The sequence below is a fragment of the Bufo gargarizans genome, chromosome 5 (assembly GCF_014858855.1).
Source record: "Bufo gargarizans isolate SCDJY-AF-19 chromosome 5, ASM1485885v1, whole genome shotgun sequence".
Taxonomy (NCBI): domain Eukaryota; kingdom Metazoa; phylum Chordata; class Amphibia; order Anura; family Bufonidae; genus Bufo; species Bufo gargarizans.
The window spans coordinates 232079947-232105276 of record NC_058084.1 but is presented as its reverse complement, the minus strand read 5'-3'; the positions used below and the strand labels follow the sequence as shown (position 1 = coordinate 232105276).

Sequence of the window (25330 nt, the reverse complement as noted above, 5' to 3'; positions counted from 1 at the left end):
GTAAGCAGCGTGTAGGCGATACGGTCACGGTGTAAGCAGCGTGTAGGCGATACGGTCACGGTGTAAGCAGCGTGTAGGCGATACGGTCACGGTGTAAGCAGCGTGTAGGCGATACGGTCACGGTGTAAGCAGCGTGTAGGCGATACGGTCACGGTGTAAGCAGCGTGTAGGCGATACGGTCACGGTGTAAGCAGCGTGTAGGCGATACGGTCACGGTGTAAGCAGCGTGTAGGCGATACGGTCACGGTGTAAGCAGCGTGTAGGCGATACGGTCACGGTGTAAGCAGCGTGTAGGCGATACGGTCACGGTGTAAGCAGCGTGTAGGCGATACGGTCACGGTGTAAGCAGCGTGTAGGCGATACGGTCACGGTGTAAGCAGCGTGTAGGAGATACGGTCACGGTGTAAGCAGCGTGTAGGAGATACGGTCACAGTGTAAGCAGCGTGTAGGAGATACGGTCGTTTAATTCTCCATTGTCACAGTATTTATAGTTACCTAATCAGTATTAATTACAGTCACTCACATTGGTTGAATTGGCACATGGATACACATGTGAGCAGTAACGCCACGTCAAGGCTTCAACCCTTGTTACTGACCAGTCACACACCATGCTTTTCATTCATACGCATTTGGTATTCCAGATGTTTTGGACTACACCTCCCATAATACTTTACCAGCATGATGGGAGATGTAATTCACAGCATGTGGACGGCCTATGGGTGCCGACCTCTGAACTTGCGGTGATCACAGTACACAATGCTGGAGCAGCTTGTCACGTGTCAGATGCCCCTTCAATGCTCCAGCCAGGGCGCAGGCCTCAAACATGGGCTTCTTCATTCCACTTCAGGTACTTCGTGTTCCATATAAGAACATGCTGGTCAGAGTTGTGACACAAAAAAAAGAAAAATTAAAATGGTTAGAGCAAATGGCAGAACAGACGCAGTGCATGCAGACTGACGGTCCACATGTATACAGCAGACGGTGATTACAGAATCCAGTGAGCGACGGATTTGGTGGCAGATGTGTCCCTCTGGATGGGGGGCAGCTTCTTATCCTTCTCCAAGTGACGAGATGGCTGCAGTTTCGTAGCAAAAAACATGCCATGGCATTGGAGATATAGGGAATTTTTTTTTATTTTTTGTTAAAATAGGGTTGTACACATCTAACACACAGGCCACACATGCTGCACAGCTCCACATCTAACGCACAGCCCACAAATATAATACACTGCCCCCCCAAATATGCTGCACATACATCCCCCAATATACCGCACCGCACCGCACCTGCCTCCCCTCCCTCCTATAATACAACCTATATATAAGAGGACAATCAATCAAGAACCAATATGAGAATAACTCCTGCAAAGGGTAAAAAGTGCTTTTGGCATGGATATTTATACTTACCCTCGGCGCTTGCGCACTGGGACGTAATTTCTCCCCCGACGCATGCGCAGTGTCCCGGTGTGCTGCTAAATTCAGCAGAGATATTCACTACTAGAGTGTCCTTTTGGGTATGCGCAGATGGTGAAAACTAAGGCACGCCTCCCGACGTCATCTCTGATGCGACAGGAAATCAGAAGGTAGGGAAATCTCATGAGGTAGGATAGTATAACGCTACACCGGCGGCCATGTTTGTGTAGTCATAATATATAACGTAGTATGCGACCTTCATAAACATGGCGTCTTTACTATTTCCTATTTTCTCGCTTCTACATGGGAAGTGTCTCCATGCACCGTAAGTGCCTTGTGATGTCAGTGTCACGTGATTATACATGCTTGCGAGTTCCCGACTGTACCAAGATCAGCACGCCGATGGTGATACTAACACGGTACTACAGTATATTATGTAAGTGTCTGCATATTAATTATTGGTAAGCCGGCTCCCTCAATTAATATAATTATCATATATGAAGACTTTTACACTGTAGAAATATATATATATATATATATCTGTATAATTAGATACTTGAGCACATGTTTTCATCAATAGTTGCACTATAAATAAGGGTTTTTATCATTATTTTGTAATATATTATTAATGAATGTGAAAACGAATTTATTGTATTGAATTGTTATGTATATTGGTTTGTTTGGTTGAGAACTTTTCCACATTTTTTCACGTTGCACACAAAGTAGCAAGTCTATGTGAAGCTCTCTGGACTTTTAACCGTTAGGGTATTGAAAGTTTTTTCCTTTTTATTTTTCTTCCCGATCTTCCTGGACCCATAACTTCTTTTTTTTATATCCATATTATATATATCCACATAAGGGCTTGTTATTTGTGGGACAGGTTATACTTTCCAATGCCACCATTTAATATGGCACACAATGTAGTTCCCTACTTTTCCAAATGAGGTGGATTTGCAAAGAAAACGCAATAACTCCGACCATTTTCTGGGTTTTGTCCTTACGGCGTTCCCTTTGCGTCAAAACTGACCTGTGCTTTTAATTTTCTGGAACAGTGCGATTACAATGATACCACATAAGTATCAGTATTTTTTTTTTTAACCCCTTAAGGACACAGGGCGTACCGGTACGCCCTATTTCCCGAGTCCTTAAGGACCAAGGGCGTACCGGTACGTCCTGACTTAAAATCGGCATTCCGGCGCCGCGGGGGTTAATCGGAACGGGATTTCGGCTGAAATCATTCAGCCGGCATCCCGTAACAACGCAGGGGGGGGTCATTTGACCCCCCCGTATCGGCGATCGCAGAAAACCGCAGGTCAATTCAGACCTGCGGTTTTCTGCGTTTCCGGTCCATTCGGGTGTCCGGTGACCCGATGAACCGGAAAAAGACTGCGATCGGTGGCGTAATTATACACCACCAATCGCAGTCCGAGGATTTGAGGAGGCGGTGCTGGCCCTGGTGCTGAACACTGCTGTCCAGGGTGCTGATTGGTGCAGGGGAGAGAGGCGCGAGATTCAAACTTCCTGCGCTCCTCTCTCCCCTCCTCTTCCTGTTCTGCACGAGCACCCGGCAGCATCGTCCAGCACCAGCTCCTGTGTCCCCCTAATCGCCATCCATCACCCTCCTGCACCCATCGCCACCCAGGTAGGTTAGGGTCAGTGAGGGAGAGGCATCGTTAGGCAGGGAAAGAAGGGAAAAGTTAGTTAGGAAAAAAAAAAAAAAAAAACTTTTAACTTTTACACAAATCTTTTTTTGATCCATCAGACCCCAGACCCCCCCCTGCCACTTGCCCCCCCCTACCAGCCCCCCACCACCACCAGCCCCCCCACCCCCTCCACCCACCCCCCCACCACTCCCCCCAACCCCCCCCATCCCCCCACCACCACCACTAGCCCCCTCACCACCACTTTTTTTTCTGCGTTCGCTGACTGGTCGGCACTTTTTAGCGTCCGTCCACTGTTAGCGCATCGCCTGCCCCACCGCTGATCAGCGTTGTACCGCTAATCAGCAACTTTTTTTTTTTCCTAACACTTGCCCTTTTTTCCTTTTTTTAGTACGCGAACACCCGTTGCCCCCACACACACGCACATATAATAAAGTTTTACACACACGCACACCTACACGCACACACACCCATGGCCCGCCGGGTGTTCTCGGCCGAGGAGGCATATGCCCAGATTGCCTCCGACTCCGAGAGCCCCAGTGAGGATGAGGATGACCCCACATTCCTCTTATCATCAGCATCCTCCTCATCATCATCGGATGACGATGAGCCACCAAGGCGGCGGAGACGCCGCCAGGCGGAGCCAGGGGCCGCACATGCTAGGGATCCTGTGGCCCACCCTAGTACGAGCCGCCCTGGGGTTCGTACTGGTTTCCCGGCCCACCAAATAAGTTCACCGGAGACCCCTGCCGATGAACTTAGCTGGTGTCCCCCAGTGGACTTTGAGCCTGAGATTCCGGATTTCGCTGGCAATCCTGGAATCCAGATTCCCACAGTGGGGTTTACTGAAATTGACTATTTTAGTTTTTTTTTCAGTAACCCACTGGTGAATTTGATGGTGGAGCAGACGAATCTGTACGCCCAACAGTTCGTCGCTCAAAACCCAGGCTCAGTTTTGGCTAGACCCGGTGGCTGGACGCCGGTCAGTGCAGCCGAAATGAGGACATTTTGGGGCCTCGTGCTGCATATGGGTCTAGTCCAAAAACCCAGTGTCAGGCAATACTGGAGTGGGGACGTCCTGTACCAGACCCCACTGTACAGTATGGTCATGACACGCTCCCGGTTTGAGGCCATCCGGAAATGTCTGCATTATTCCGATAATGCAGCATGTCCACCCCGAGGTGATCCTGCCTATGACCGGCTGTATAAGATACGGCCTGTCATCGATCACTTTGGGGCCACATTTCAGCAGGCCTACGTACCTGGAAGGGAGGTCGCGGTTGATGAGTCACTCATTGCGTTCAAGGGGAGACTCAGTTTCCGCCAATATATTCCCACAAAGCGAGCGAGGTATGGCGTGAAGCTATACAAAATTTGTGAGAGTACCTCAGGGTACACTTACAAATTTCGTGTGTACGAGGGGCGAGATTCCCGTATTCAACCCCCAGAATGTCCCCCCACTCTGGGTGTTAGCGGGAAACTCGTGTGGGACCTTATGTACCCACTGCTGGATAATGGTTACCACTTGTACGTGGATAACTTTTATACCAGCATTCCCTTGTTCAGGTCCCTTGCCGCCAGATCTACGTTCGCTTGTGGGACCGTGCGGAAAAATCAGCGCGGCCTCCCTGCCTACCCCCTCCAGGTACCTATCCCCAGGGGTGAGACCCGTGCACTTACCAGTGGAAACCTGTTGCTGGTCAGGTATAAGGACAAGAGGGATGTCCTTATGCTGTCCACAATCCACGGTAACGGCACCACCCCAGTCCCTGTGCGAGGTACCGCGGCAACGGTCCTCAAGCCCGATTGTATCGTCGACTACAATCGGTATATGGGAGGAGTTGATCTCTCGGATCAAGTCCTCACGCCATATAACGCCATGCGCAAAACCCGGGCATGGTACAAAAAAGTTGCGGTCTACTTGGTGCAGGTTGCCATGTACAACTCTTTTGTACTATCCCGAAGCGCTGGCAGCACAGGGACATTCCTCCAATTCTATGAGGCAGTCCTCAAGGACCTGATCTTTTCGGACCGGGAAAGAGCAGGCCGGAGTACCTCGGGAACTGGAGGCGCCCGGATCGTCCCTGGCCAACACTTTCCAGGTGTGGTCCCCCATACTGGAAAGAAGGGACGAACCCAAAAAAAGTGCAGAGTGTGTCGCAGGAGGGGGATACGGAAGGACACCACCACTCAGTGCGACACGTGCCCCGATCATCCGGGCCTCTGCGTTATCGATTGCTTCAGGGAGTATCACACTTCCATGGAGTACTAAATTTTTATAATCCCCAACAGTTCACTAGAGAACATAAAACACTATGGCTCTCAGACTTTGGAGACACGAAAACTATTTTTCTTTCCCCCAAAAATATTAGTTTTAGTGCAGGCATCCTCAAACTGCGGCCCTCCAGATGTTGTAAAACTATAACTCCCAGCATGCCCAGACAACCTACAGCCATCAGCAGGGCATGGTGGGAATTGTAGTTTTACAACATCTGGAGGGCCGCAGTTTTAGGATGCCTGCTTAGTGTCTCCAAAGTCTGAGAGCCATACATATTGGGCATCGTCGCGTGCGTAAAAGTCGTCGCTATAAAAATAACTTTTGACCAAACGCCTCGGATGAACGGTGTTAAAAATATAAAATAAAAACGGTGCCAAAACGCCTATTTTTGGGCAAAATTTCAATTTAAATCCATTTTGCCGGTAATAAAGCAAGGGTTAACAGCCAAACAAAACTAAATATTTATTGCCCCGATTCTGTCGTTTGCAGAAACACCCCATATGTGGTCGTAAATGGCTATATAGCCGCACGGCAGGGCATAGAACGAAGGGAACGCCATACGGTTTCTGGAAGGCAGATTTTGATGGACAGTTTTTTTTTTGACACCATGTCCCATTAGAAGCCCCCCCTGATGTAGCCCAGACTAGAAACTCCAAAAAAGTGACCCCATCTAAGAAACTACACCCCTCAAGGTATTCAAAAGTTACTTTACAAACTATGTTAACCCTTTAGGTGTTCCACAAAACTAAATAGCGAATGTAGAAACAATTTTAGATTTTTTTTTTTTGTTACATTGCCTCAAAAAAGAGTAATATAGAGCAACCAAATATCAAATTTACCCCAAAAATAGTCCCAAAACAACAACCACCTTATCCCGTAGTTTCCTAGATGGGGTCACTTTTATGGAGTTTCTACTCTAGGGGTGCATCAGGGGGCTTGAAAGGGTACATGGTGTAAATAAACCAGTCCAGCAAAATCTGCCTTCCAAAAACCATATGGCGTTCCCCTTCTTCTATGTCCTGCCGTTTAGCCAAATAGTAGTTTACCACCACATATGGGGTGTTTCTGCAAACTACAGAATCAGGGCAACCCATTTTGAGTGTTGTTTGGCAGTTAACCCTTGTTTTACTCCTAGAAAAAATTGATTATATTGGAAAATTTTCCAAAAAATTGAAATTTCATAATTGTTTCTCCATCTGCCATTAACTCTTGTGGAACACCTAAAGGGTTAACAAAGTTTGTAAACCCAGTTTTGAATACCTTGAGGGGTGTACTTTCTTAGATGGAGTCACTTTTTTGAAATTTCTATTCTAGGGGTGCAACAGGGGGCTTCAAATGGGACATGGTATAAACAAAACCAGTCCTGCAAAATCTGCCTTCCAAAACCCATATGGTGTTCCCCTCCTTCTATGTGCTACCGTTCGGCCAAACAGTAGTTTACGACCACATATGGGGTGTTTTTGCAAACTACAGAATCAGGGCAACCCATTTTGAGTGTTGTTTGGCAGTTAACCCTTGTTTTACTCCTAGAAAAAATTGATTATATTGGAAAATTTTCCAAAAAATTGAAATTTCATAATTGTTTCTCCATCTGCCATTAACTCTTGTGGAACACCTAAAGGGTTAACAAAGTTTGTAAACCCAGTTTTGAATACCTTGAGGGGTGTACTTTCTTAGATGGAGTCACTTTTTTGAAATTTCTATTCTAGGGGTGCAACAGGGGGCTTCAAATGGGACATGGTATAAACAAAACCAGTCCTGCAAAATCTGCCTTCCAAAACCCATATGGTGTTCCCCTCCTTCTATGTGCTACCGTTCGGCCAAACAGTAGTTTATGACCACATATGGGGTGTTTTTGCAAACTACAGAATCAGGGCAACCCATTTTGAGTGTTGTTTGGCAGTTAACCCTTGTTTTACTCCTAGAAAAAATTGATTATATTGGAAAATTTTCCAAAAAATTGAAATTTCATAATTGTTTCTCCATCTGCCATTAACTCTTGTGGAACACCTAAAGGGTTAACAAAGTTTGTAAACCCAGTTTTGAATACCTTGAGGGGTGTACTTTCTTAGATGGAGTCACTTTTTTGAAATTTCTATTCTAGGGGTGCAACAGGGGGCTTCAAATGGGACATGGTATAAACAAAACCAGTCCTGCAAAATCTGCCTTCCAAAACCCATATGGTGTTCCCCTCCTTCTATGTGCTACCGTTCGGCCAAACAGTAGTTTACGACCACATATGGGGTGTTTTTGCAAACTACAGAATCAGGGCAACCCATTTTGAGTGTTGTTTGGCAGTTAACCCTTATTTTACTCCTGGAAAAAATTTATTATATTGGAAAATTTTCCAAAAAATAGAAATTTCAAAATTGTTTCTCCATCTGCCATTAACTCTTGTGGAACACCTAAAGGGTTAATAAAGTTTGAAAAAACAGTTTTGAATACCTTGAGGGGTGTAGTTTCTAGAATGGGGTCATTTTTGGGAGGTTTCTATTATCTAAGCCTCACAATATGACTTCAAACCTGAACTGGTCCATAAAAAGTGGGATTTTGAAGATTTCTCAAAAATTTCAAAATTTGCTTCTAAACTTCTAAGCCTTGTAACATCCCCAAAAAATAAAATATCATTCCCAAAATGCTACAAACATGAAGTAGACATATGGGGAATGTAAAGTCATCACAATTTTTGGGGGTATTACTATGTATTACAGAAGTAGAGAAACTGAAACTTTGAAATTTGCTAATTTTTCAAAATTTTTGGTAAAAAATGTATTTTTTTATGCAAAAAAAATAACTTTTTTGACCCAATTTTAGCAGTGTCATGAAGTACAATATGTGACGAAAAAACAATCTCAGAACGGCCTGGGTAAGTCAAAGCGTTTGAAAGTTATGAGCACTTAAAGGGACACTGGTCAGATTTGCAAAAAATGGCCCGGTCCTTAAGGTGAAAATGAGCCCGGTCCTTAAGGGGTTAAACGCTTTTTAAATTTTTTTTTTTTTTTTTACATCACCATATTCTGACCACCCTATCTTTTTATTTAGTTAAGTCTACTGACCTGTGTGGGGGCTCATTTTTTTTGTGGGACAAACTGTCGTTTTTATTGATTTCATCTTGGAGTGTGTGTTACTTTTTGATCACTGTTTATTACTTTTTTTGTGTAAGAGAAGCGATTGAAAAAAATGGCCATTTTGATACTTTATTCCGTAAATGCCATTTGCCGTATTGGAAATACAATTTTATATTTTAATAGTGAAGGCGTTTTCCGACGCGGTGATGCCCATGATGTTTATATTTTTTGTTATTTGTGTTTATTTATTTTTTTATTCTAAGGAAAGGGGAGTGATTTTTTTATTTATTTTTTATATTTTTGGTATATTTTTTTTTACATTTTTATTTGTTACTTTTTTGTTTTTTCAGCTAGTGTATGAGGCTACAATACTCAATATTTTTTAAAATTTAATATTACCATTAGGGATGAGCGAATCGACTTTGAATTAAACATCCAAAGTCAATTTGCATAATACTTTGTTTGAATACTATAAGGAACGAGCGCTCCATACAGTATTAGAATGTATTGGCTCCTATGAGCCGAAGTTATTACTTTGCAAAGTCTCGCAAGACCGCATAATAACTTCAAAAATTATAATAGCTTCATAAATAAATTATTTTGTAGCTAGTGTAGGAGGCTACAATATTAACAATTTAAAAAAAAGTTATATTACCATTAGGGATGAAACCAAACCCAAGTTCAGGAAATTAATCTATGAAGTTATTATGCGAAGTCTCGCGAGACTTCGCAAAGTAATAGCTTCAGCTCATAGAAGCTAATACATTCTAATACTGTATGGACCTTCTGGCCAACGTAAGAATTGCAGTTGTAATATACTGGGTCTCTTCAGAGAGAACCAGCGTATTAAAGGGAACCTGTCACCAGGATTTTGGGTATAGAGCTGAGGACATGGGTTGCTAGATGGCCGCTAGCACATCCACAATACCCAGTCCCCACAGCTCTGTGTGCTTTTATTGTCTAAAAAAAACGATTTGATACGTATGCAAATTAACCTGAGATGAGTCCTGTCCCTGACTCTTCTCTCGTACAGGACTCATCTCAGGTTAATTTGCATATGTATCAAATCAGTTTTTTTTACACAATAAAAGCACACAGAGCTATGGGGACTGGATATTGTGGATGTGCTAGCGGACATCTACCAACCCATGTCCTCAGCTCTATACACAAAATCCTGGTGACAGGTTCCTTTTAAAGCCAATTGCCAACATCTCCATTGGCCACACTGGGATGTGGGAATGACCTGGAAGCACGCACTTCCAGGTTTTTGACTGTATAGATCTAAAGACTTTAATGACCGCGGTCATCATTATTGCCAGTCATGGTCAGTAGCCGCGGGCCTCTGCTGTTTGAAACAGCAGAGACCCGCCAGCCATGGCGTCTGATGCACGCCTGAGTGGATGCCATTTTTACCTACATGTATGCCGCTGGAGCAAAAGGGTTAATATTGATGACTAGGGCTGCAGCTAACGATTATTTGAATAATCGATTAGTTGCCGATTAATTACTACGATTAATCGATTAATCGGAAAAAACAACAAAATTACAAAAAAGAGAGGTTTATATGATCTTACTTGAAAAATTATGTTCAAAGGCCATATTAAAACAAATTGTGGACGACACTATTATGGGGGATCTGTGGACGACACTATTATGGGGGATCTGTGGACGACACTATTATGGGGGATCTGTGGACGACACTATTATGGGGGATCTGTGGACGACACTATTATGGGGGATCTGTGGACGACACTATTATGGGGGATCTGTGGACGACACTATTATGGGGGATCTGTGGACGACACTATTATGGGGGATCTGTGGACGACACTATTATGGGGGATCTGTGGACGACACTATTATGGGGGATCTGTGGACGGCGTAGTTATGGAGAGGGGGATATGTGCACTGTTATGGGCATAACAGTGCACAGATCCCTTTCCTCATAACAGTGCACAGACCCCCCTCCCCATAGCAGTGCTATACACAGACCCCCCCTTCCCATAGCAGTGCCATAGACAGATCCCCCCCTCCCCCTTCCCCCTAACAGCCCCGGCCCCGATGCTTGCATCTTTATTTTACCTTTTTACAATGACGCTCCCGCTCCTGTAACAGCCAGGCAGAGCGGACGGCGGCGTAACGTCACTCAATCACGTGACGCGCCTGCTCCGCCCACTTCATGAATGAAGGAGGCGGAGCAGGCGTGTCACGTGAGTGAGTGACGTTACGCCGCCGTCCGCTCTGCCTGGCTGTTACAGGAGCGGGAGCGTCATTGTAAAAAGGTAAAATAAAGATGCAGCGACCGCCCGCCCGCCCGCCCGCATAGCAACGAATCGGCGATTATTCGATAACTGGATTCGTCGACAACGAATCCAGTTATCGAATATAATCGATTACATCGATTAATCGTTGCAGCCCTATTGATGACCCATCCTCAGGATATGTCATCAATATCAGATCGGTGGGGGCCGACACCCGGCCCCCCGCGCTAATTAGCTGTATTAGGAGACGGCACGTGCAGTGTGCACGTGCCGTCTCCTGTCTCGCTTCCTGCTGCTGCTTTGCCATTGCCATATTAAAAGCCCGGAGAACCCCTTTAATAAACAAAAATCTGCAGCATCGCGTTCCGGAGGCGGCTCACTCAGGCACCGTCATGCATCTACGCGTCATCTCGCGAGCTGTGAGATTTCCTGTGAACATGCACGCACAGGCACTTCAGGTAAGCGAGTGGAACTACAGCCTTCCAGCGGCGATCGTTCGCTGGCAGGCTGTAGATGCGATATTTTTTTATTTGATTTTTTAACCCCTAACAGGTATATTCAATGCTGTTTTTATAACGGCGTCTAATATACCTGCTACCTGGTCCTCTGGTGGTCCCTTTTGCTTGTATCGACCACCAGAGGACACAGGCAGCTCTGTAATAAGTAGCACCAAGCACCACGCTACACTACCCCCCCGTCACTTATTAACCCCTTATTTACCCCTGATCACCCCCCTGTCAGGCTCCATTCAGACGTCCGTATGTGTTTTACGGATCCACTGATCGGATCTGCAAAACACATACGGATGTCTGAATGGAGCCTTACAGGGGGGTGATCAGGGAGTCTATATGGGGTGATCACCCCCCTGTAAGGCTCCATTCAGACGTCCGTATGTGTTTTGTGGAACCGCAAAACACGGACACCGCGGATCCGCAAAACGCATACGGACGTCTGAATGGAGCCTTACAGGGGGTGATCAATGACAGGGTGGTGATCACCCCATATAGACTCCCTGATCACCCACCTGTCATTGATCACCCCCATGTAAGGCTCCATTCAGACATTTTTTTGGGCACAAGTTAGCGGAAATTTATTTTATTTTAATTTTTTTTTCTTACAAAGTCTCATATTCCACTAACTTGTGACAAAAAATAAAATCTCACATGAACTCGCCATACCCCTCACAGAATCCAAATGTGTAATATTTTTTAGACATTTGTATTCCAGACTTCTCATGCTTTAGGGCCCCTAAAATGCCAGGGCAGTATAAATACCCCACATGTGACCCCATTTAGGAAAGAAGACACTCCAAGGTATTCGATGAGGGGCATATTGAGTCCATGAAAGATTGAACTTTTTGTCCCAAGTTAGCAGAAAGGGAGACTTTGTGAGAAAAAACAAAAAAAAATCAATTTCCGCTAACTTGTGCAAAAAAATAAAAAAGTCTTCTATGAACTCGCCATGCCCCTCATTGAATACCTTGGTGTATCTTCTTTCCAAAATGCGGTCACGTGTGGGGCATTTATACTGCCCTGCCATTTTAGGGTCCGTAAAGCGTGAGAAGAAGTCTGAGATCCAAATGTCTAAAAATGCCCTCCTAAAAGAAATTTGGGCCGCTTTGCGCATCTTGGCTGCAAAAAAGTGTCACACATGTTGCATCGCCGTACTCAGGAGAAGTTGAGCAATGTGTTTTGGGGTGTCTTTTTACACATACCCATGCTGGGTGACATAAATATCTCTCTATAATGACAACTTTGTATAAAAAAATTGCAAAAGTTGACTTAGAGAGATATTTCTCTCACCCAGCATGGGTATATGTAAAAAGACACCCCAAAACACATTGCCCTACTTCTTCCGAGTACGGCGATACCACATGTGTGACACTTTTTTGCAGCCTAGGTGGGCATTTTTAACACATTTGGATTTCAAACTACTTCTCACACATTAGGGCCCCTAAAATGCCAGGGCAGTATAACGACCCCACAAGTGACCCCATTTTGGAAAGAAGACACCCCAATGTATTTTGTGATGGGCATAGTGAGTTCATGGAAGTTTTTATTTTTGGTCACAAGTTAGTGGAATATGAGACTTTGTAAGAAAAAAAAAAAATCATCATTTTCCTCTAATTTGTGACAAAAAATAAAAAGTTCTATGAACTCACTATGCCCATCAGCGAATACCTTAGGGTGTCTACTTTCCAAAATGGGGTCATTTGTGGGTTTTTTCTACTGTCTGGGCATTGTAGAACCTCAGGAAACATGACAGGTGCTCAGAAAGTCAGAACTGCTTCAAAAAGTGGAAATTCACATTTTTGTACCATAGTTTGTAAACGCTATGGGCCAAATTTATCATGACTCTGACAGCTCACTCCACTTTAAGGCCCCATGCACACGGCCGTTGTTCACGGCCGTGTGCGGGCCGTGGAACCGCGGCCTGGATCCCTTCCTGTGAGCTGGAGCGCACGGCGTCACTGGTTGCTATGACGCCGTGCGCTCCCTGCTGCCGCCGCTATACAGTACTACACTGGTATGATCTATACCAGTGTATTACTGTACTGTGCCGGCAGCAGGGGGCGCACGGCGTCATAGCAACCAGTGACGCCGTGCGCTCCAGCTCACAGGAAGGGATCCAGGCCGCGGTTCCACGGCCCGCACACGGCCGTGAACAACGGCCGTGTGCATGGGGCCTAACATATAGCTAAAGTCAGTTTTAGCCAAGTCAGATTTATGATCGGCCCTTTAAGACTGCAATAAATGTGGTTTGACGGTAGCAGTTTATCTATCAGTAAGCAGCTTTACAAAAGTCGCACATCTTTACGAAAAAGTCGCACGTTTTTATGAAAGTCGCATGTTCTATTAAAAAGTCTCATAAGATAAGCATGGTCCTCACTGGAGTGAAATTTTTAAATAGTCCCAATAGTAAATCTGTCTAGAGATTCATTTACATAAGAAAACACACCCACTTTCTGAAAACTGGCGAGCATAGTGCAGAGCAGAAAAAAGTTGCAAATTTGTGCGCAGTTTTAGCGTTTGGGACTTTTTGGGGGGACTTTTTCACCCCATTATTCTGACCTCAGCTAATGATAAATCTGGCCATATAACTTTTACCCAAACCAATAAATATACACTTATTTTTTTTTTTATCAAAGACATGTGGAACAATAAATTTAGAGAAAATTTTTATATAGAAATGTAGCTTTATTTGAAAAATTTTACAACTGAAAGTGAAAAATGTAATTTTTTTGCAAAAATTTAGGTAAATTTCGATTAATAACAAAAAAAGTAAAAATGTCAGCAGCAATGAAATACCACCAAACGAAAGCTCTATTAGTGAGAAGAAAAGGAGGTAAAATTCATTTGGGTGGTAAGTTGCATGACCGAGCAATAAACCGTGAAAGTAGTGTAGTGCAGAATTGTAAAGAGTGGTCTGGTCATTAAGGCCCCATGCACACGGCCGTGTTTCACAGCCGTGTGCGGGCCGTGGAACCTCGGCCTGGATCCCTCCTGAGAGCAGGAGCGCACGGCGTCACTGGTTGCTATGACGCCGTGCGCTCCCTGCTGCCGCCGCAATACAGTAATACACTGGTATGATCTATACCAGTGTATTACTGTACTGTGGCGGCAGCAGGGAGCGCACGGCGTCATAGCAACCAGTGACGCCGTGCGCTCCTGCTCTCAGGAGGGATCCAGGCCGCGGTTCCACGGCTGTGAAACACGGCCGTGTGCGTGGGGCCTAAGGGGGAGCTGAGGTGGTTAAAGCTGCATGTCTTTTGGGGTACGTCTCTTCCAGCTTTGCACATGTAGAGGCTGAAATGTTTTCCCATCCTCCTTTGCAAAATAGCTCAAGCCCGATCAGATTGGATGGAAAGTGTCTGAGCACAGCGAATTTCAATTCTTGACACGGATTCTCAATAGGCTTTAGGTCTAGACTTTGACTGGCCCATTCTAACACATGAACATGCTGGCTGTATATTTAGAGTTGTCCTCCTGGAAGGGAAAAATGTCTGTCTCGGTATCACGTCTACAAGGTTTTCCTCCAGAACTGCCCAGTATTTAGCTCCAGCTATCCTCCCATTAACTCTGACCAGCTTCCCGCTCCCTGCTGAAGAAAAGCATACCTGCAACATGATGCTACCAACACCATGTTTCACAGTGGGGATGGTGTGTTAAGGGTGATGTACAGTTTTAGTTTTCCATCACACATAGCATTTTACATTTAGGCTGAAAAGTTCAACTTTGGTCTCATCTGACTAGAGCACCTTCTTCTACGTGCTGTGTCCCCTATATGGCTTGTGGTAAACTCCAAACACTATTTATGGCTTTCTTCTTGCCACTCATTCATAAAGGCCTCTACTTGACTAAGGCCCCTTTCACACAGGCAAGAATTCTGTGCAGGTGCAATGCGTGAGGTGAACGCATTGCACCCGCACTGAATCCGGACCCATTCACTACAATGGGGCTGTGTACATGAGCAGTGATTTTCACGCAGCAATCGTTATAATGTTCCTTTCTTTTATACAACGCAGGCCCCATAGAAGTGAATGGGGCTGCGTGAAAAGGACCTATGGTGACATCACTGCGCTCATCACATGGTCCAAAGGTTTTTTAGCCAGGTCCTGAAGAAAGTAGAAAGGAGAGGAGATCTGCTACACGATCAAGTGGATGGGGTGAGTTAAATTTTATTTTTAACCCCTAAAGCCACATTTTAGTAAGCATTCTGTATTAAGAATGCTATTATTTTCCCTTATAACCATGTTAAACGGGAAAATAATAAAATTTACAGAACACCTAACCCAAACCCACACTTCTGTGGAAAAGTGCGGGTTCGGGTCTGGGTACCCCGCCCACTTTCCACCCCATGTTCCTAAATTTCAAAAAGAAATTCACCATTCGTTTGTGCTAGTTAGTGCTGCAAAAATGAACGTTTGCGCCGCTTTGGTTTCTGAGATATTGCGTGCTTGATTTGATGAAACCCCTCCCACTTTCCACCCCATGTTTTTAACCCTGACTCTAGACCCCCCGGGTGTGCTGCAACTTAACCCCCGAGTTTGAAGGTACTCTGGCCTGCTCTTTCCTGGTCAGAAAAGATCAGGGCCTTGAGGACTGCCTCATAGAACTGGAGGAATGTCCCTGTGTTGCCAGCGCTCCGGGACAGCACAAAAGAGTTGTACAAGGCAACCTGCAGCAAGCAGACCGCAACTTTTTTATACCATGCCTGGGTTTTGCGCATGGCGTTATATATGGCTCGAGGACTTGATCAGGGAGATCAACTCCTCCCATATACAGATTGTAGTCAACGATACAATCGGGCTTGAGGACCGTTGCCGCGGTACCTCGCACAGGGACAGGGGTGGTGCCGTTACCGTAAATTGTGGACAGCATAAGGACATCCCTCTTGTCCTTATATCTGACCAGCAACAGGTTTCCACTGGTAAGTGCACGGGTCGCACCCCTGGGGATGGGTACCTGGAAGGGGTGGGTAGGGAGGCTGCGTTGATTTATCCCCACGGTCCCACAAGCGAACATGGATCTGGCGGCGAGAGACTGAAACAAGGGGATACTAGTATAAAAGTTATCCATGCAAAAGTGGTAACCCTTATCTAGCAGTGGGTGCATAAGGTCCCACACAAGTTTCCCGCTAACACCCAGAGTGGGGGAACATTCTGGGGGTTGAATACGGGAATCCTGCCCCTCGTACACACAAAACTTGTAAGTGCACCCTGAGGTACTCTCACAAAGTTTGTACAGCTTCACGCCATACCTCCCCCGCTTAGAGGGAACATACTGGCGGATAATGAGTCTCCCCTTGAAAGCAATGAGAGACTCATCAACCGCGACTTCCCTTCCAGGTACATAGACCTGCACCAATTTAGCCCCAAAGTGATCAATGACCGGCCTGATTTTGTACTGCATAATTGTAAAGTGGGGTCTGGTAGAGGACATCCCCACTCCAGTAATGCCTGACACTAGGTTTCTTGACTAGGCCCATATGCAGCACGAGGCCCCAAAATGTCCTCATCTTGGCTGCACAGACCGGAGTCCAGCCACCGGGCCTAGCCAAAAAGGAGCCCGGATGTTGAGCAATGAACTGTGGGGCGTACAGGTTAGTCTGCTCCAACATCAGATTCACAAAGGGGTCACTGAAAAAAAGACTAAAGTAGTCGCATTCAGTGAAGCCCACTGTGGAAATCTGGATTCCTGGTTGGCCTACAAAATCAGGAATCACGGGCTCAAAACGCTCTGGGGTATACCAGACAAGTTCACCGGTAGGGGGCTCCGGTGGACTTAAATGGTGGGCCGGAAAACTAGTACGAGCCCCAGAGCTTCTTGTACTAGTGTGGGCCACAGGGTCCCTAGCATGGCAGTCTCCTTGCTCCACCTGGCGGTGTCTCCGCCACCTTGGGGTCTCATCATCATCGCTAGATGATGAGGAGGACGCGGATGACAAAAGGAAAGTGGGGTTCATCCTCATCCTCACTGGGGCTCTTGGACTCGGAGGCAAGCTGGGCATATGCCGCCTAGAACATCCGGCGGGCCATAGGGGAGTGTGTGTGTGTGATGAACTTTATTTGGTGTGTGTGTGGGGGGATGGGTGTTCGGGAACTTACCCTAAGGCCTCATGCACACGACCGTTGTGTGCATCCGTGGCCGTTGTGCCGTTTTCCGTTTTTTTTCGCGGACCCATTGACTTTCAATGGGTCCGTGGAAAAATCGGAAAATGCACCGTTTTGCAGCCGAGGCCGTGATCCGTGTATCCTGTGCGTCAAAAAAATATGACCTGTCCTATTTTTTTGACGGACAACGGTTCACGGACCCATTCAAGTCAATGGGTCCGTGAAAGAACACGGGTGCACACAAGATTGGCATCCGTGTCCGTGATCCGTGGCCGTAGGTTGCTTTCATACAGACGGATCCGAAGCTTTTTCTGATCTAAGTTTTCACTTCGTGAAAACTCATTTCCGACAGTATATTCTAACACAGAAGCGTTCCCATGGTGATGGGGACGCTTCTAGTTAGAATACACTGCAAACTTTGTACAAGACTGCCCCCTGCTGCCTGGCACCACCCGATCTCTTACAGGGGGATATGATAGCACAATTAACCCCTTCAGGTGCGGCACCTAAAGGGGTTAATTGTACTATCATATTTAGGGCTGCAACGATTAATCAATGTAATCGATTATATTCGATAACTGGATTCGTTGTCGACGAATCCAGTTATCGAATAATCGCCGATTCGTTGCTATTCGGGCGGGCGGTCGCTGCATCTTTATTTTACCTTTTTACAATGACGCTTCTGTAACAGCCAGGCAGAGCGGACGGCGGCGTAACGTCACTCACTCACGTGACCCGCCTGCTCCGCCTCCTTCATTCATGAAGTGGGCGGAGCAGGTGCGTCACGTGATTGAGTGACGTTACGCCGCCGTCCGCTCTGCCTGGCTGTTACAGGAGCGGGAGCGTCATTGTAAAAAGGTAAAATAAAGATGCAAGCATCGGGGCCGGGGCTGTTATGGGGGGGGGGGCACTGCTATGGGAAGGGGGGTCTGTGTATAGCACTGCTATGGGGAGGGGGGGTCTGTGTATAGCACTGCTATGGGGAGGATCTGTCTATGGCACTGCTATGGGGAGGGGGGTCTGTGTATAGCACTGCTATGGGGAGGGGGGAGGATCTGTCTATGGCACTGCTATGGGGAGGGGGGTCTGTGTATAGCACTGCTATGGGGAGGAGGGGGGGTCTGTGTATGGCACTGCTATGGGAAGGGGGATCTGTGCACTGTTATGAGGAAAGGGATCTGTGCACTGTTATGCCCATAACAGTGCACATATCCCCCTCTCCATAACAGCGCCACCCACAGATCCCCCTCTCCATAACAGCGCCACCCACAGATCCCCCTTTCCATAACAGCGCCACCAACAGATCCCCCTCTCCAAAACAGCGCCACCCACAGATCCCCCTCTCCATAACTGCGCCGTCCACAGATCCCCCCTCTCCATAACTGCGCCGTCCACAGATCCCCCTCTCCATAACTGCGCCGTCCACAGATCCCCCTCTCCATAACTGCGCCGTCCACAGATCCCCCTCTCCATAACTGCGCCGTCCACAGATCCCCCTCTCCATAACTGCGCCGTCCACAGATCCCCCTCTCCATAACTGCGCCGTCCACAGATCCCCCTCTCCATAACTGCGCCGTCCACAGATCCCCCTCTCCATAACTGCGCCGTCCACAGATCCCCCTCTCCATAACTGCGCCGTCCACAGATCCCCCTCTCCATAACTGCGCCGTCCACAGATCCCCCTCTCCATAACTGCGCCGTCCACAGATCCCCCATAATAGTGTCGTCCACAATTTGTTTTAATATGGCCTTTGAACATAATTTTTCAAGTAAGATCATATAAACCTCTCTGTTTTGTAATGTTGTCGTTTTTCCCGATTAATCGATTAATCGTAGAAATTAATCGGCAACTAATCGATTATTCAAATAATCGTTAGCTGCAGCCCTAATCATATTCCCCTGTAAGAGATCAGGGCTGCCAGGCAGCAGGGGGCAGACCCCCCCCCCCTCCCCAGTTTGAATATCGTTGGTGGCACAGTGTGCGCCCACCATCGCCCCCCCCTTCCCTCCCTCTATTGTAATAAATCGTTGGTGGCACAGTGTGCACTGTGGCTCAATGTTCAAACGGATGGTGCTCAATGTTCAAAGCTGCAGCACACCCGGGGGGGTCTAGAGTCAGGGTTAAAAACATGGGGTGGAAAGTGGGAGGGGTTTCATCAAATCAAGCACACAATATCTCGGAAATCAAAGCAGCGCAAACGTTCATTTTTGCAGCACAAACCAGCACAAACGCAGCACAAACGCAGCACAAACGAATGGTGTATTTATTTTTGAAATTTAAGAACATGGGGTGGAAAATGGGCGGGGCTTCATAAAAATCTAACGCGCAATATCTCAGCAACCGAACCGGCACAAACGTTCATTTTTGCGGCACAAACCAGCACAAACGAATGGTGTATTTCTTTTTGAAATTTAAAAACATGGGGTGGAAAGTGGGCGGGGTTTCAGCAAATCAAGTGCGCAATATCTCGGAAACCAAAGCGGCGCAAACATTCATTTTTGCAGCACAAATCAGCACAAACGCAGCACAAACGAATGGTGTATTTATTTTTAAAATTTAAGAACATGGGGTGCCAACTTCACACAGGTAAAGAACGCAGATGTGAAAGAGCCCTAACGCTGATATATTGTGGGCTGCGATGCTGCACAGCACGGCCTGCTATGTATCAGCAGGGAGGGAGGAGAGGCTGGAGGCTGGCGGCTGGCAACTGCTGTTGGAATCGTGGTGGGGCCTGGTGCAGTCACTGTACTCTATTACATTGGGCCCGCACAAAGCAGTATTCATATGTAAAGTATAGCAATCCTCTGCGGTAGTGCAATCCATGTAGTACTGCTTTGTCCGGGGCCCGGTGTAATAGAGTACAGTGACTGCACCGGGCCCCGCTACGATATCAACACCAGTTGCCAGCCTCCAGATCCGCAGATTCCCCCCCCCCCCCCATAAGTGTCATCCGCAGATTCCCCCCCCCATTCCCCCCCCCATAAGTGTCATCCGCAGATTCCCCCCCCCATAAGTGTCATCCGCAGATTCCCCCCCCCCCCATAAGTGTCATCCGCAGATTCCCCCCCCCCCATAAGTGTCATCCGCAGATTCCCCCCCCCCCATAAGTGTCATCCGCAGATTCCCCCCCCCCCATAAGTGTCATCCGCAGATTCCCCCCCCCCCATAAGTGTCATCCGCAGATTCCCCCCCCCCCCATAAGTGTCATCCGCAGATTCCCCCCCCCCCATAAGTGTCATCCGCAGATTCCCCCCCCCCATAAGTGTCATCCGCAGATTCCCCCCCCCCATAAGTGTCATCCGCAGATTCCCCCCCCCATAAGTGTCATCCGCAGATTCCCCCCCCCATAAGTGTCATCCGCAGATTTCCCCCCCCCCATAAGTGTCATCCGCAGATTTCCCCCCCCCCCCCATAAGTGTCATCCGCAGATTTCCCCCCCCCCCCCCCCCATAAGTGTCATCTGCAGATTTCCCCCCCCCCCCATAAGTGTCATCCGCAGATTCCCCCCCCCCCCCCCCCCATAAGTGTCATCCGCAGATTCCCCCCCATAACACAAAAAAAAAATCCTATACTTATGTGGTATCATTTGGACTGCGAATGGAAGAAACTCCAAATGTGGTGTTTAAATAGCTACTTGCGATCTGTCAATTTTGAGAATGGGAATAACTCAACTACTATCTTTGAGTGAGGATCCATGGTAATTTTTAATTATTTTTTTTTAATACACTACTTGGCAGAAGTGAGTGATTTCATTTTATGTATAAAATAGGAACCTGTTTTACATACCTTGTGTGATTTTTTTAAATATATATAACCTAGATGGAGCAGTAACATGAACAAACTTAAACAGGAACAAAAGTCTTCTATAAGTTCAAAATATCTAAATTTGAGATATAAGTGGTCTTTCTATAGAATTGATTTTGATTGCAGCCGGATATTTGAATTATACATCTACGACCTCAATTCAGACCTGCGGTTTACTGTGTTTCCGGGTTATTCGGGTCTCTGATGATCTGATAACCCGGAAAGGACGGTGATCGGTGGTGTGATAATAAACCACCAGACACTGTCCTTATATCCGCCACCTCTCAGGATCGCATCTGATTGTCAGGGAGGCTGGGCGGGCAGAGCGGCAAATCTGAATTGCCGGAGCTCCTCTACCCGCTCATACTGGTTCGTGGAGCTCCGGCTGTGCTGCCCTAAAAAAAAGTTTGAGTTTGAGGGGTTTTTTTGTGTGCCTTCAGGCGCTGTAGCCTGTAGGAATAGGTGGATTTTGGCAGGGATAGATAGGGGAAAAAGTTTTTTTTATCTTTTTCTTCAGCACTTTTAGCACCTTGATCGGGTGTCTGGGGTCCACAGCACTTAGCTGTGTGACCCTAGACTCCCACCCCCATGGGGTGCTGCAGCTTGCCCCCTCCTCTCCCACACACTTTTTTTTTTTTTTTTTTTTGGTGGTGCAAGTATTATTATTTTTTTGCATGTGCTGACTGTGGCCGGCACTCTTTGCGTGTGGCCACTGTTAGCGCATCGTCCACCCCACAGCGCATTTATAATTTATTTTCTTCTTTTTTTAGCTGTAGGGCAAAGTTTGCGAACACCCGTGCCCCCACACACACTGAAAGATTTACATGCACGTGCACACACACTCCCCTATGGCCCGCAGGATGTTCTCGGCCAAGGAGGCATATGCCCAGCTTGACTCCGAGAGCCCCAGTGAGGACGAGAATGACCCCACTTTCCTTTTGTCATCCGTGTCCTTCTCATCTACCGATGATGAGCCCCCAAGGCGGTGGAGATGCCGCCAGGCGGATCAAGGGGACCTCTATGCCAGGGACCCTGTGGCCCACGCTAGTACGAGCAGCTCTGGGGCTCATACTAGTTTCCCGGCCCACCAGATCAGTCCACCTGAGCCCCCTGCCGGTGAACTTGTCTGGTGTACCCCAGAGAATTTTGAGCCCGCGATTCCTGATTTTGTTGGCCAACCAGGAATCCAGATTTCCACAGTGGGCTTCACCGAATATTACTACTTTAGTCTTTTTTTCAGTGACCACTTAGTAAATCTGTTGGTGGAGCAAACGAACCTGTACGCCCAACAGTTTTGTTGCTAAACACCCGGGCTCCCTTTTGGCTAGGGCCGGTGGCTGGACTCCGGTCGGTGTAGCCGAGATGAGGACGTTTTGGAGCCTCGTGCTGCATATGGGCCTAGTAAAAAAAAAAAAAAGTGTCAGGCAGTACTGGAGTGGGGACGTCTTCTACCAGACCCCACTCTACAGTATCGCCATGACACATACCTGGTTTGAGGCCATCCGGAAATGCCTGCATTATGCAGATAATTCAGCATGTCCCCCCCCCCCCCCCCTCCCCCAAGGTGATCCTACCTATGACTGCCTGTACAAATTCAGGCCGGTCATCTATCACTTTGGGGTCAAATTTGTGGAGGCCTATGTACCTGGAAGGGAGGTCGCGGTTAATGAGTGTCTCATTGCTTTAAAGGGGAGACTCCTTTTCCGCCAGTATGTTCCCTCTGTGCGGGCGAGGTATGGTATGAAGCTGTACAAACTTTGTGAGAGTACCTCAGGGTACACTTACAAGTTTCATGCGTACAAGGGGTGAGATTCCTGTATTCAACCCCCAGAATGTCCCCCCACTCTGGGTGTTAGCGGGAAACTTGTGTTGGACCTTATGCACCCACTGCTAGATAAGGGTTACCACCTGTACGTGGATAACTTTTATACTAGTATCCCCTTGTTACTGTCCCTCGCCGCTAGATCCATGTCCGCTTGTGGGAACGTGCGAAAAAAATCACCACGGCCTCCCTACCTACCCCCTCCAGGTACCTATCCCCAGGGGTGAGACACGTGCCCTTACCAGTGGAAACCTGCTGCTGTTCAGATTTAAGGACGAGGGATGTCCTTGTACTGTCCACAATTCATGGTTATGGCATCACCCCTGTCCCTGTGCAAGGTACCGCGCCAACGGTCCTCAAGCCCGATTGTATCGTCGACTACAATCGGTATATGGGAGGAGTTGATCTCTCTGATCAAGTCCTCAAGCCATATAATGCCATGCGCAAAACCCATGCATTGTACAAAAAAGTTGCGGTCCACTTGGTGTAGGTTGCCTTGTACAACTCTTTTGTACTGCCCCAGAGCGCTGGCAACACAGGGAAATTCCTTCAGTTCTATCAGGCAGTCATCAAGGCCCTGATCTTTTCTGACCGGAAAAGAGCATGTGGGAGTACCTCGGAAACTGGAGGCGCCCGGATTGTCCCTGGCCAACACTTTCCAGGTGTGGTCCCCCATACTGGAAAGAAGGGACGGACCCACAAAAGATAAAGAATGTGTCCCAGGAGGGGGATACAAAAGGACACAACCACTTGGTGTGACGCGTGCCCCGATCATCCGGGCCTCTGCATTTTTGGTTGCTTCAGGGAGTACCATACTTGCAGTACTAAATTTATAATCCCCTTCCCCAATTTAGCCACTGACTATCGAAAAAAAAAAACTATTGTTCTCAGACTTGAGACACCCAAAAATAGTTTTCCCAAAAATGATATTTAGTAAAACTAAAATAAATAAAGTTGACAAATTAGGAATCGCCGCGTCCATAAGAATCATCTATAAAAATACCCCATGACCTAACCCCCCAGATTAACACAGTCCCCCCCCCAAAAAATGTCAAAACTGTGCCCAAACAGCTATTTTTGGCACATTTTCCATTTAATAAATTTTTCAATAGAAGTAGAGAAATTGAAGCTTGGAAATTTGCAAAAGTCTCAGAATGGCCTAGATGAGTAAAAGCGTTTTTTATTTATTTATTTTTAATTCTTTTTATTGAAAGCAGATCAGCAAAATGACAAGAACAAGGGTCATGTACAGACAAACCATACAACAATGAATTTCCCATGTTCCCACTGCGAGAACAAAGGAGTCGGTGCGGCATTTAAAGGATCATGAGCCTTAAACATGAGCATCAGACTGCATTTTTAAATAAATCGTTGAACAAGAACCAGGGGAGGGAGAGGGGGTCGTGGGGAAAAAGATGGGCAGGACTACACTGCCAGAGGACCCAAGTTGTCACACAAAGAGAATTTAAGGTACCAGGAGGTATACTGAAAGGGTTTGACTAGCTCCCTAATATCCACAGGGCTAAAGTGGGCAATGATGAAGGTTCGCCATTTGCTGAAATTTTTTGAAGCCGAGCACTCCTTGTATCTTACTGCCTCCACTATTTTCAAAACCCATCAGCACCTCCAACTCAGAGATCACAACAGAAATGTCTGGCATGGTATCTATGAGCCAGCGTTGCAGCAGAACTCTTTTGGCTATCAGAAATATAGAATGTAAGATTATCAGGATCTTATTTGGAGGGCCAGGCTGCCTTTTTTATTTTATTTTTATATATATATATATATATATATATATATATATATATATATATATATATATATATATATATATATATTTTTTTTTTTATATACAGACGTGGACAAAATTGTTGGTACCCTTTGGTCAATGAAAGAAAAAGTCACAATGGTCACAGAAATAACTTTAATCTGACAAAAGTAATAATAAATTAAAATTCTATAAATGTTAACCAATGAAAGTCAGACATTGTTTTTCAACCATGCTTCAACAGAATTATGTAAAAAAATAAACTCATGAAACAGGCATGGACAAAAATGATGGTACCCCTAACTTAATATTTTGTTGCGCAACCTTTTGAGGCAATCACTGCAATCAAACGCTTCCTGTAACTGTCAATGAGACATCTGCACCTCTCAGCAGGTATTTTGGCCCACTCCTCATGAGCAAACTGCTCCAGTTGTGTCCGGTTTGAAGGGTGCCTTTTCCAGACTGCATGTTTCAGCTCCTTCCAAAGATGCTCAATAGGATTGAGGTCAGGGCTCATAGAAGGCCACTTTAGAATAGTCCAATTTTTTCCTCTTAGCCATTCTTGGGTGTTTTTAGCGGTGTGTTTTGGGTCATTGTCCTGTTGCAAGACCCATGACCTGCGACTGAGACCAAGCTTTCTGACAC

The 25330-nt window shown here is 46.5% G+C and overlaps 1 protein-coding gene across 3 annotated transcripts in view; it reads left to right on the top strand.

Annotated features, from left to right (window-relative positions):
• The first annotated feature begins 1758 nt into the window (after nucleotides 1-1758).
• The window catches only part of MTRR (5-methyltetrahydrofolate-homocysteine methyltransferase reductase), an 877206-nt gene continuing 853634 nt past the window's right edge, over nucleotides 1759-25330 (top strand). The window contains exons 1-2 of one of the 3 annotated variants that reach the window (XM_044292705.1): nucleotides 1777-1845; nucleotides 8163-8214. Coding sequence is in view for 1 of the 3 variants with exons in the window: in XM_044292703.1 (XP_044148638.1) it covers nucleotides 1772-1845 (74 nt within the window). In the remaining 2 variants the exon portion in view is untranslated. Of the gene's footprint in view, nucleotides 1846-8162; nucleotides 8215-25330 lie in introns of all 3 variants that reach the window. The other 2 variants (XM_044292703.1, XM_044292704.1) reach the window with 2 other exon arrangements.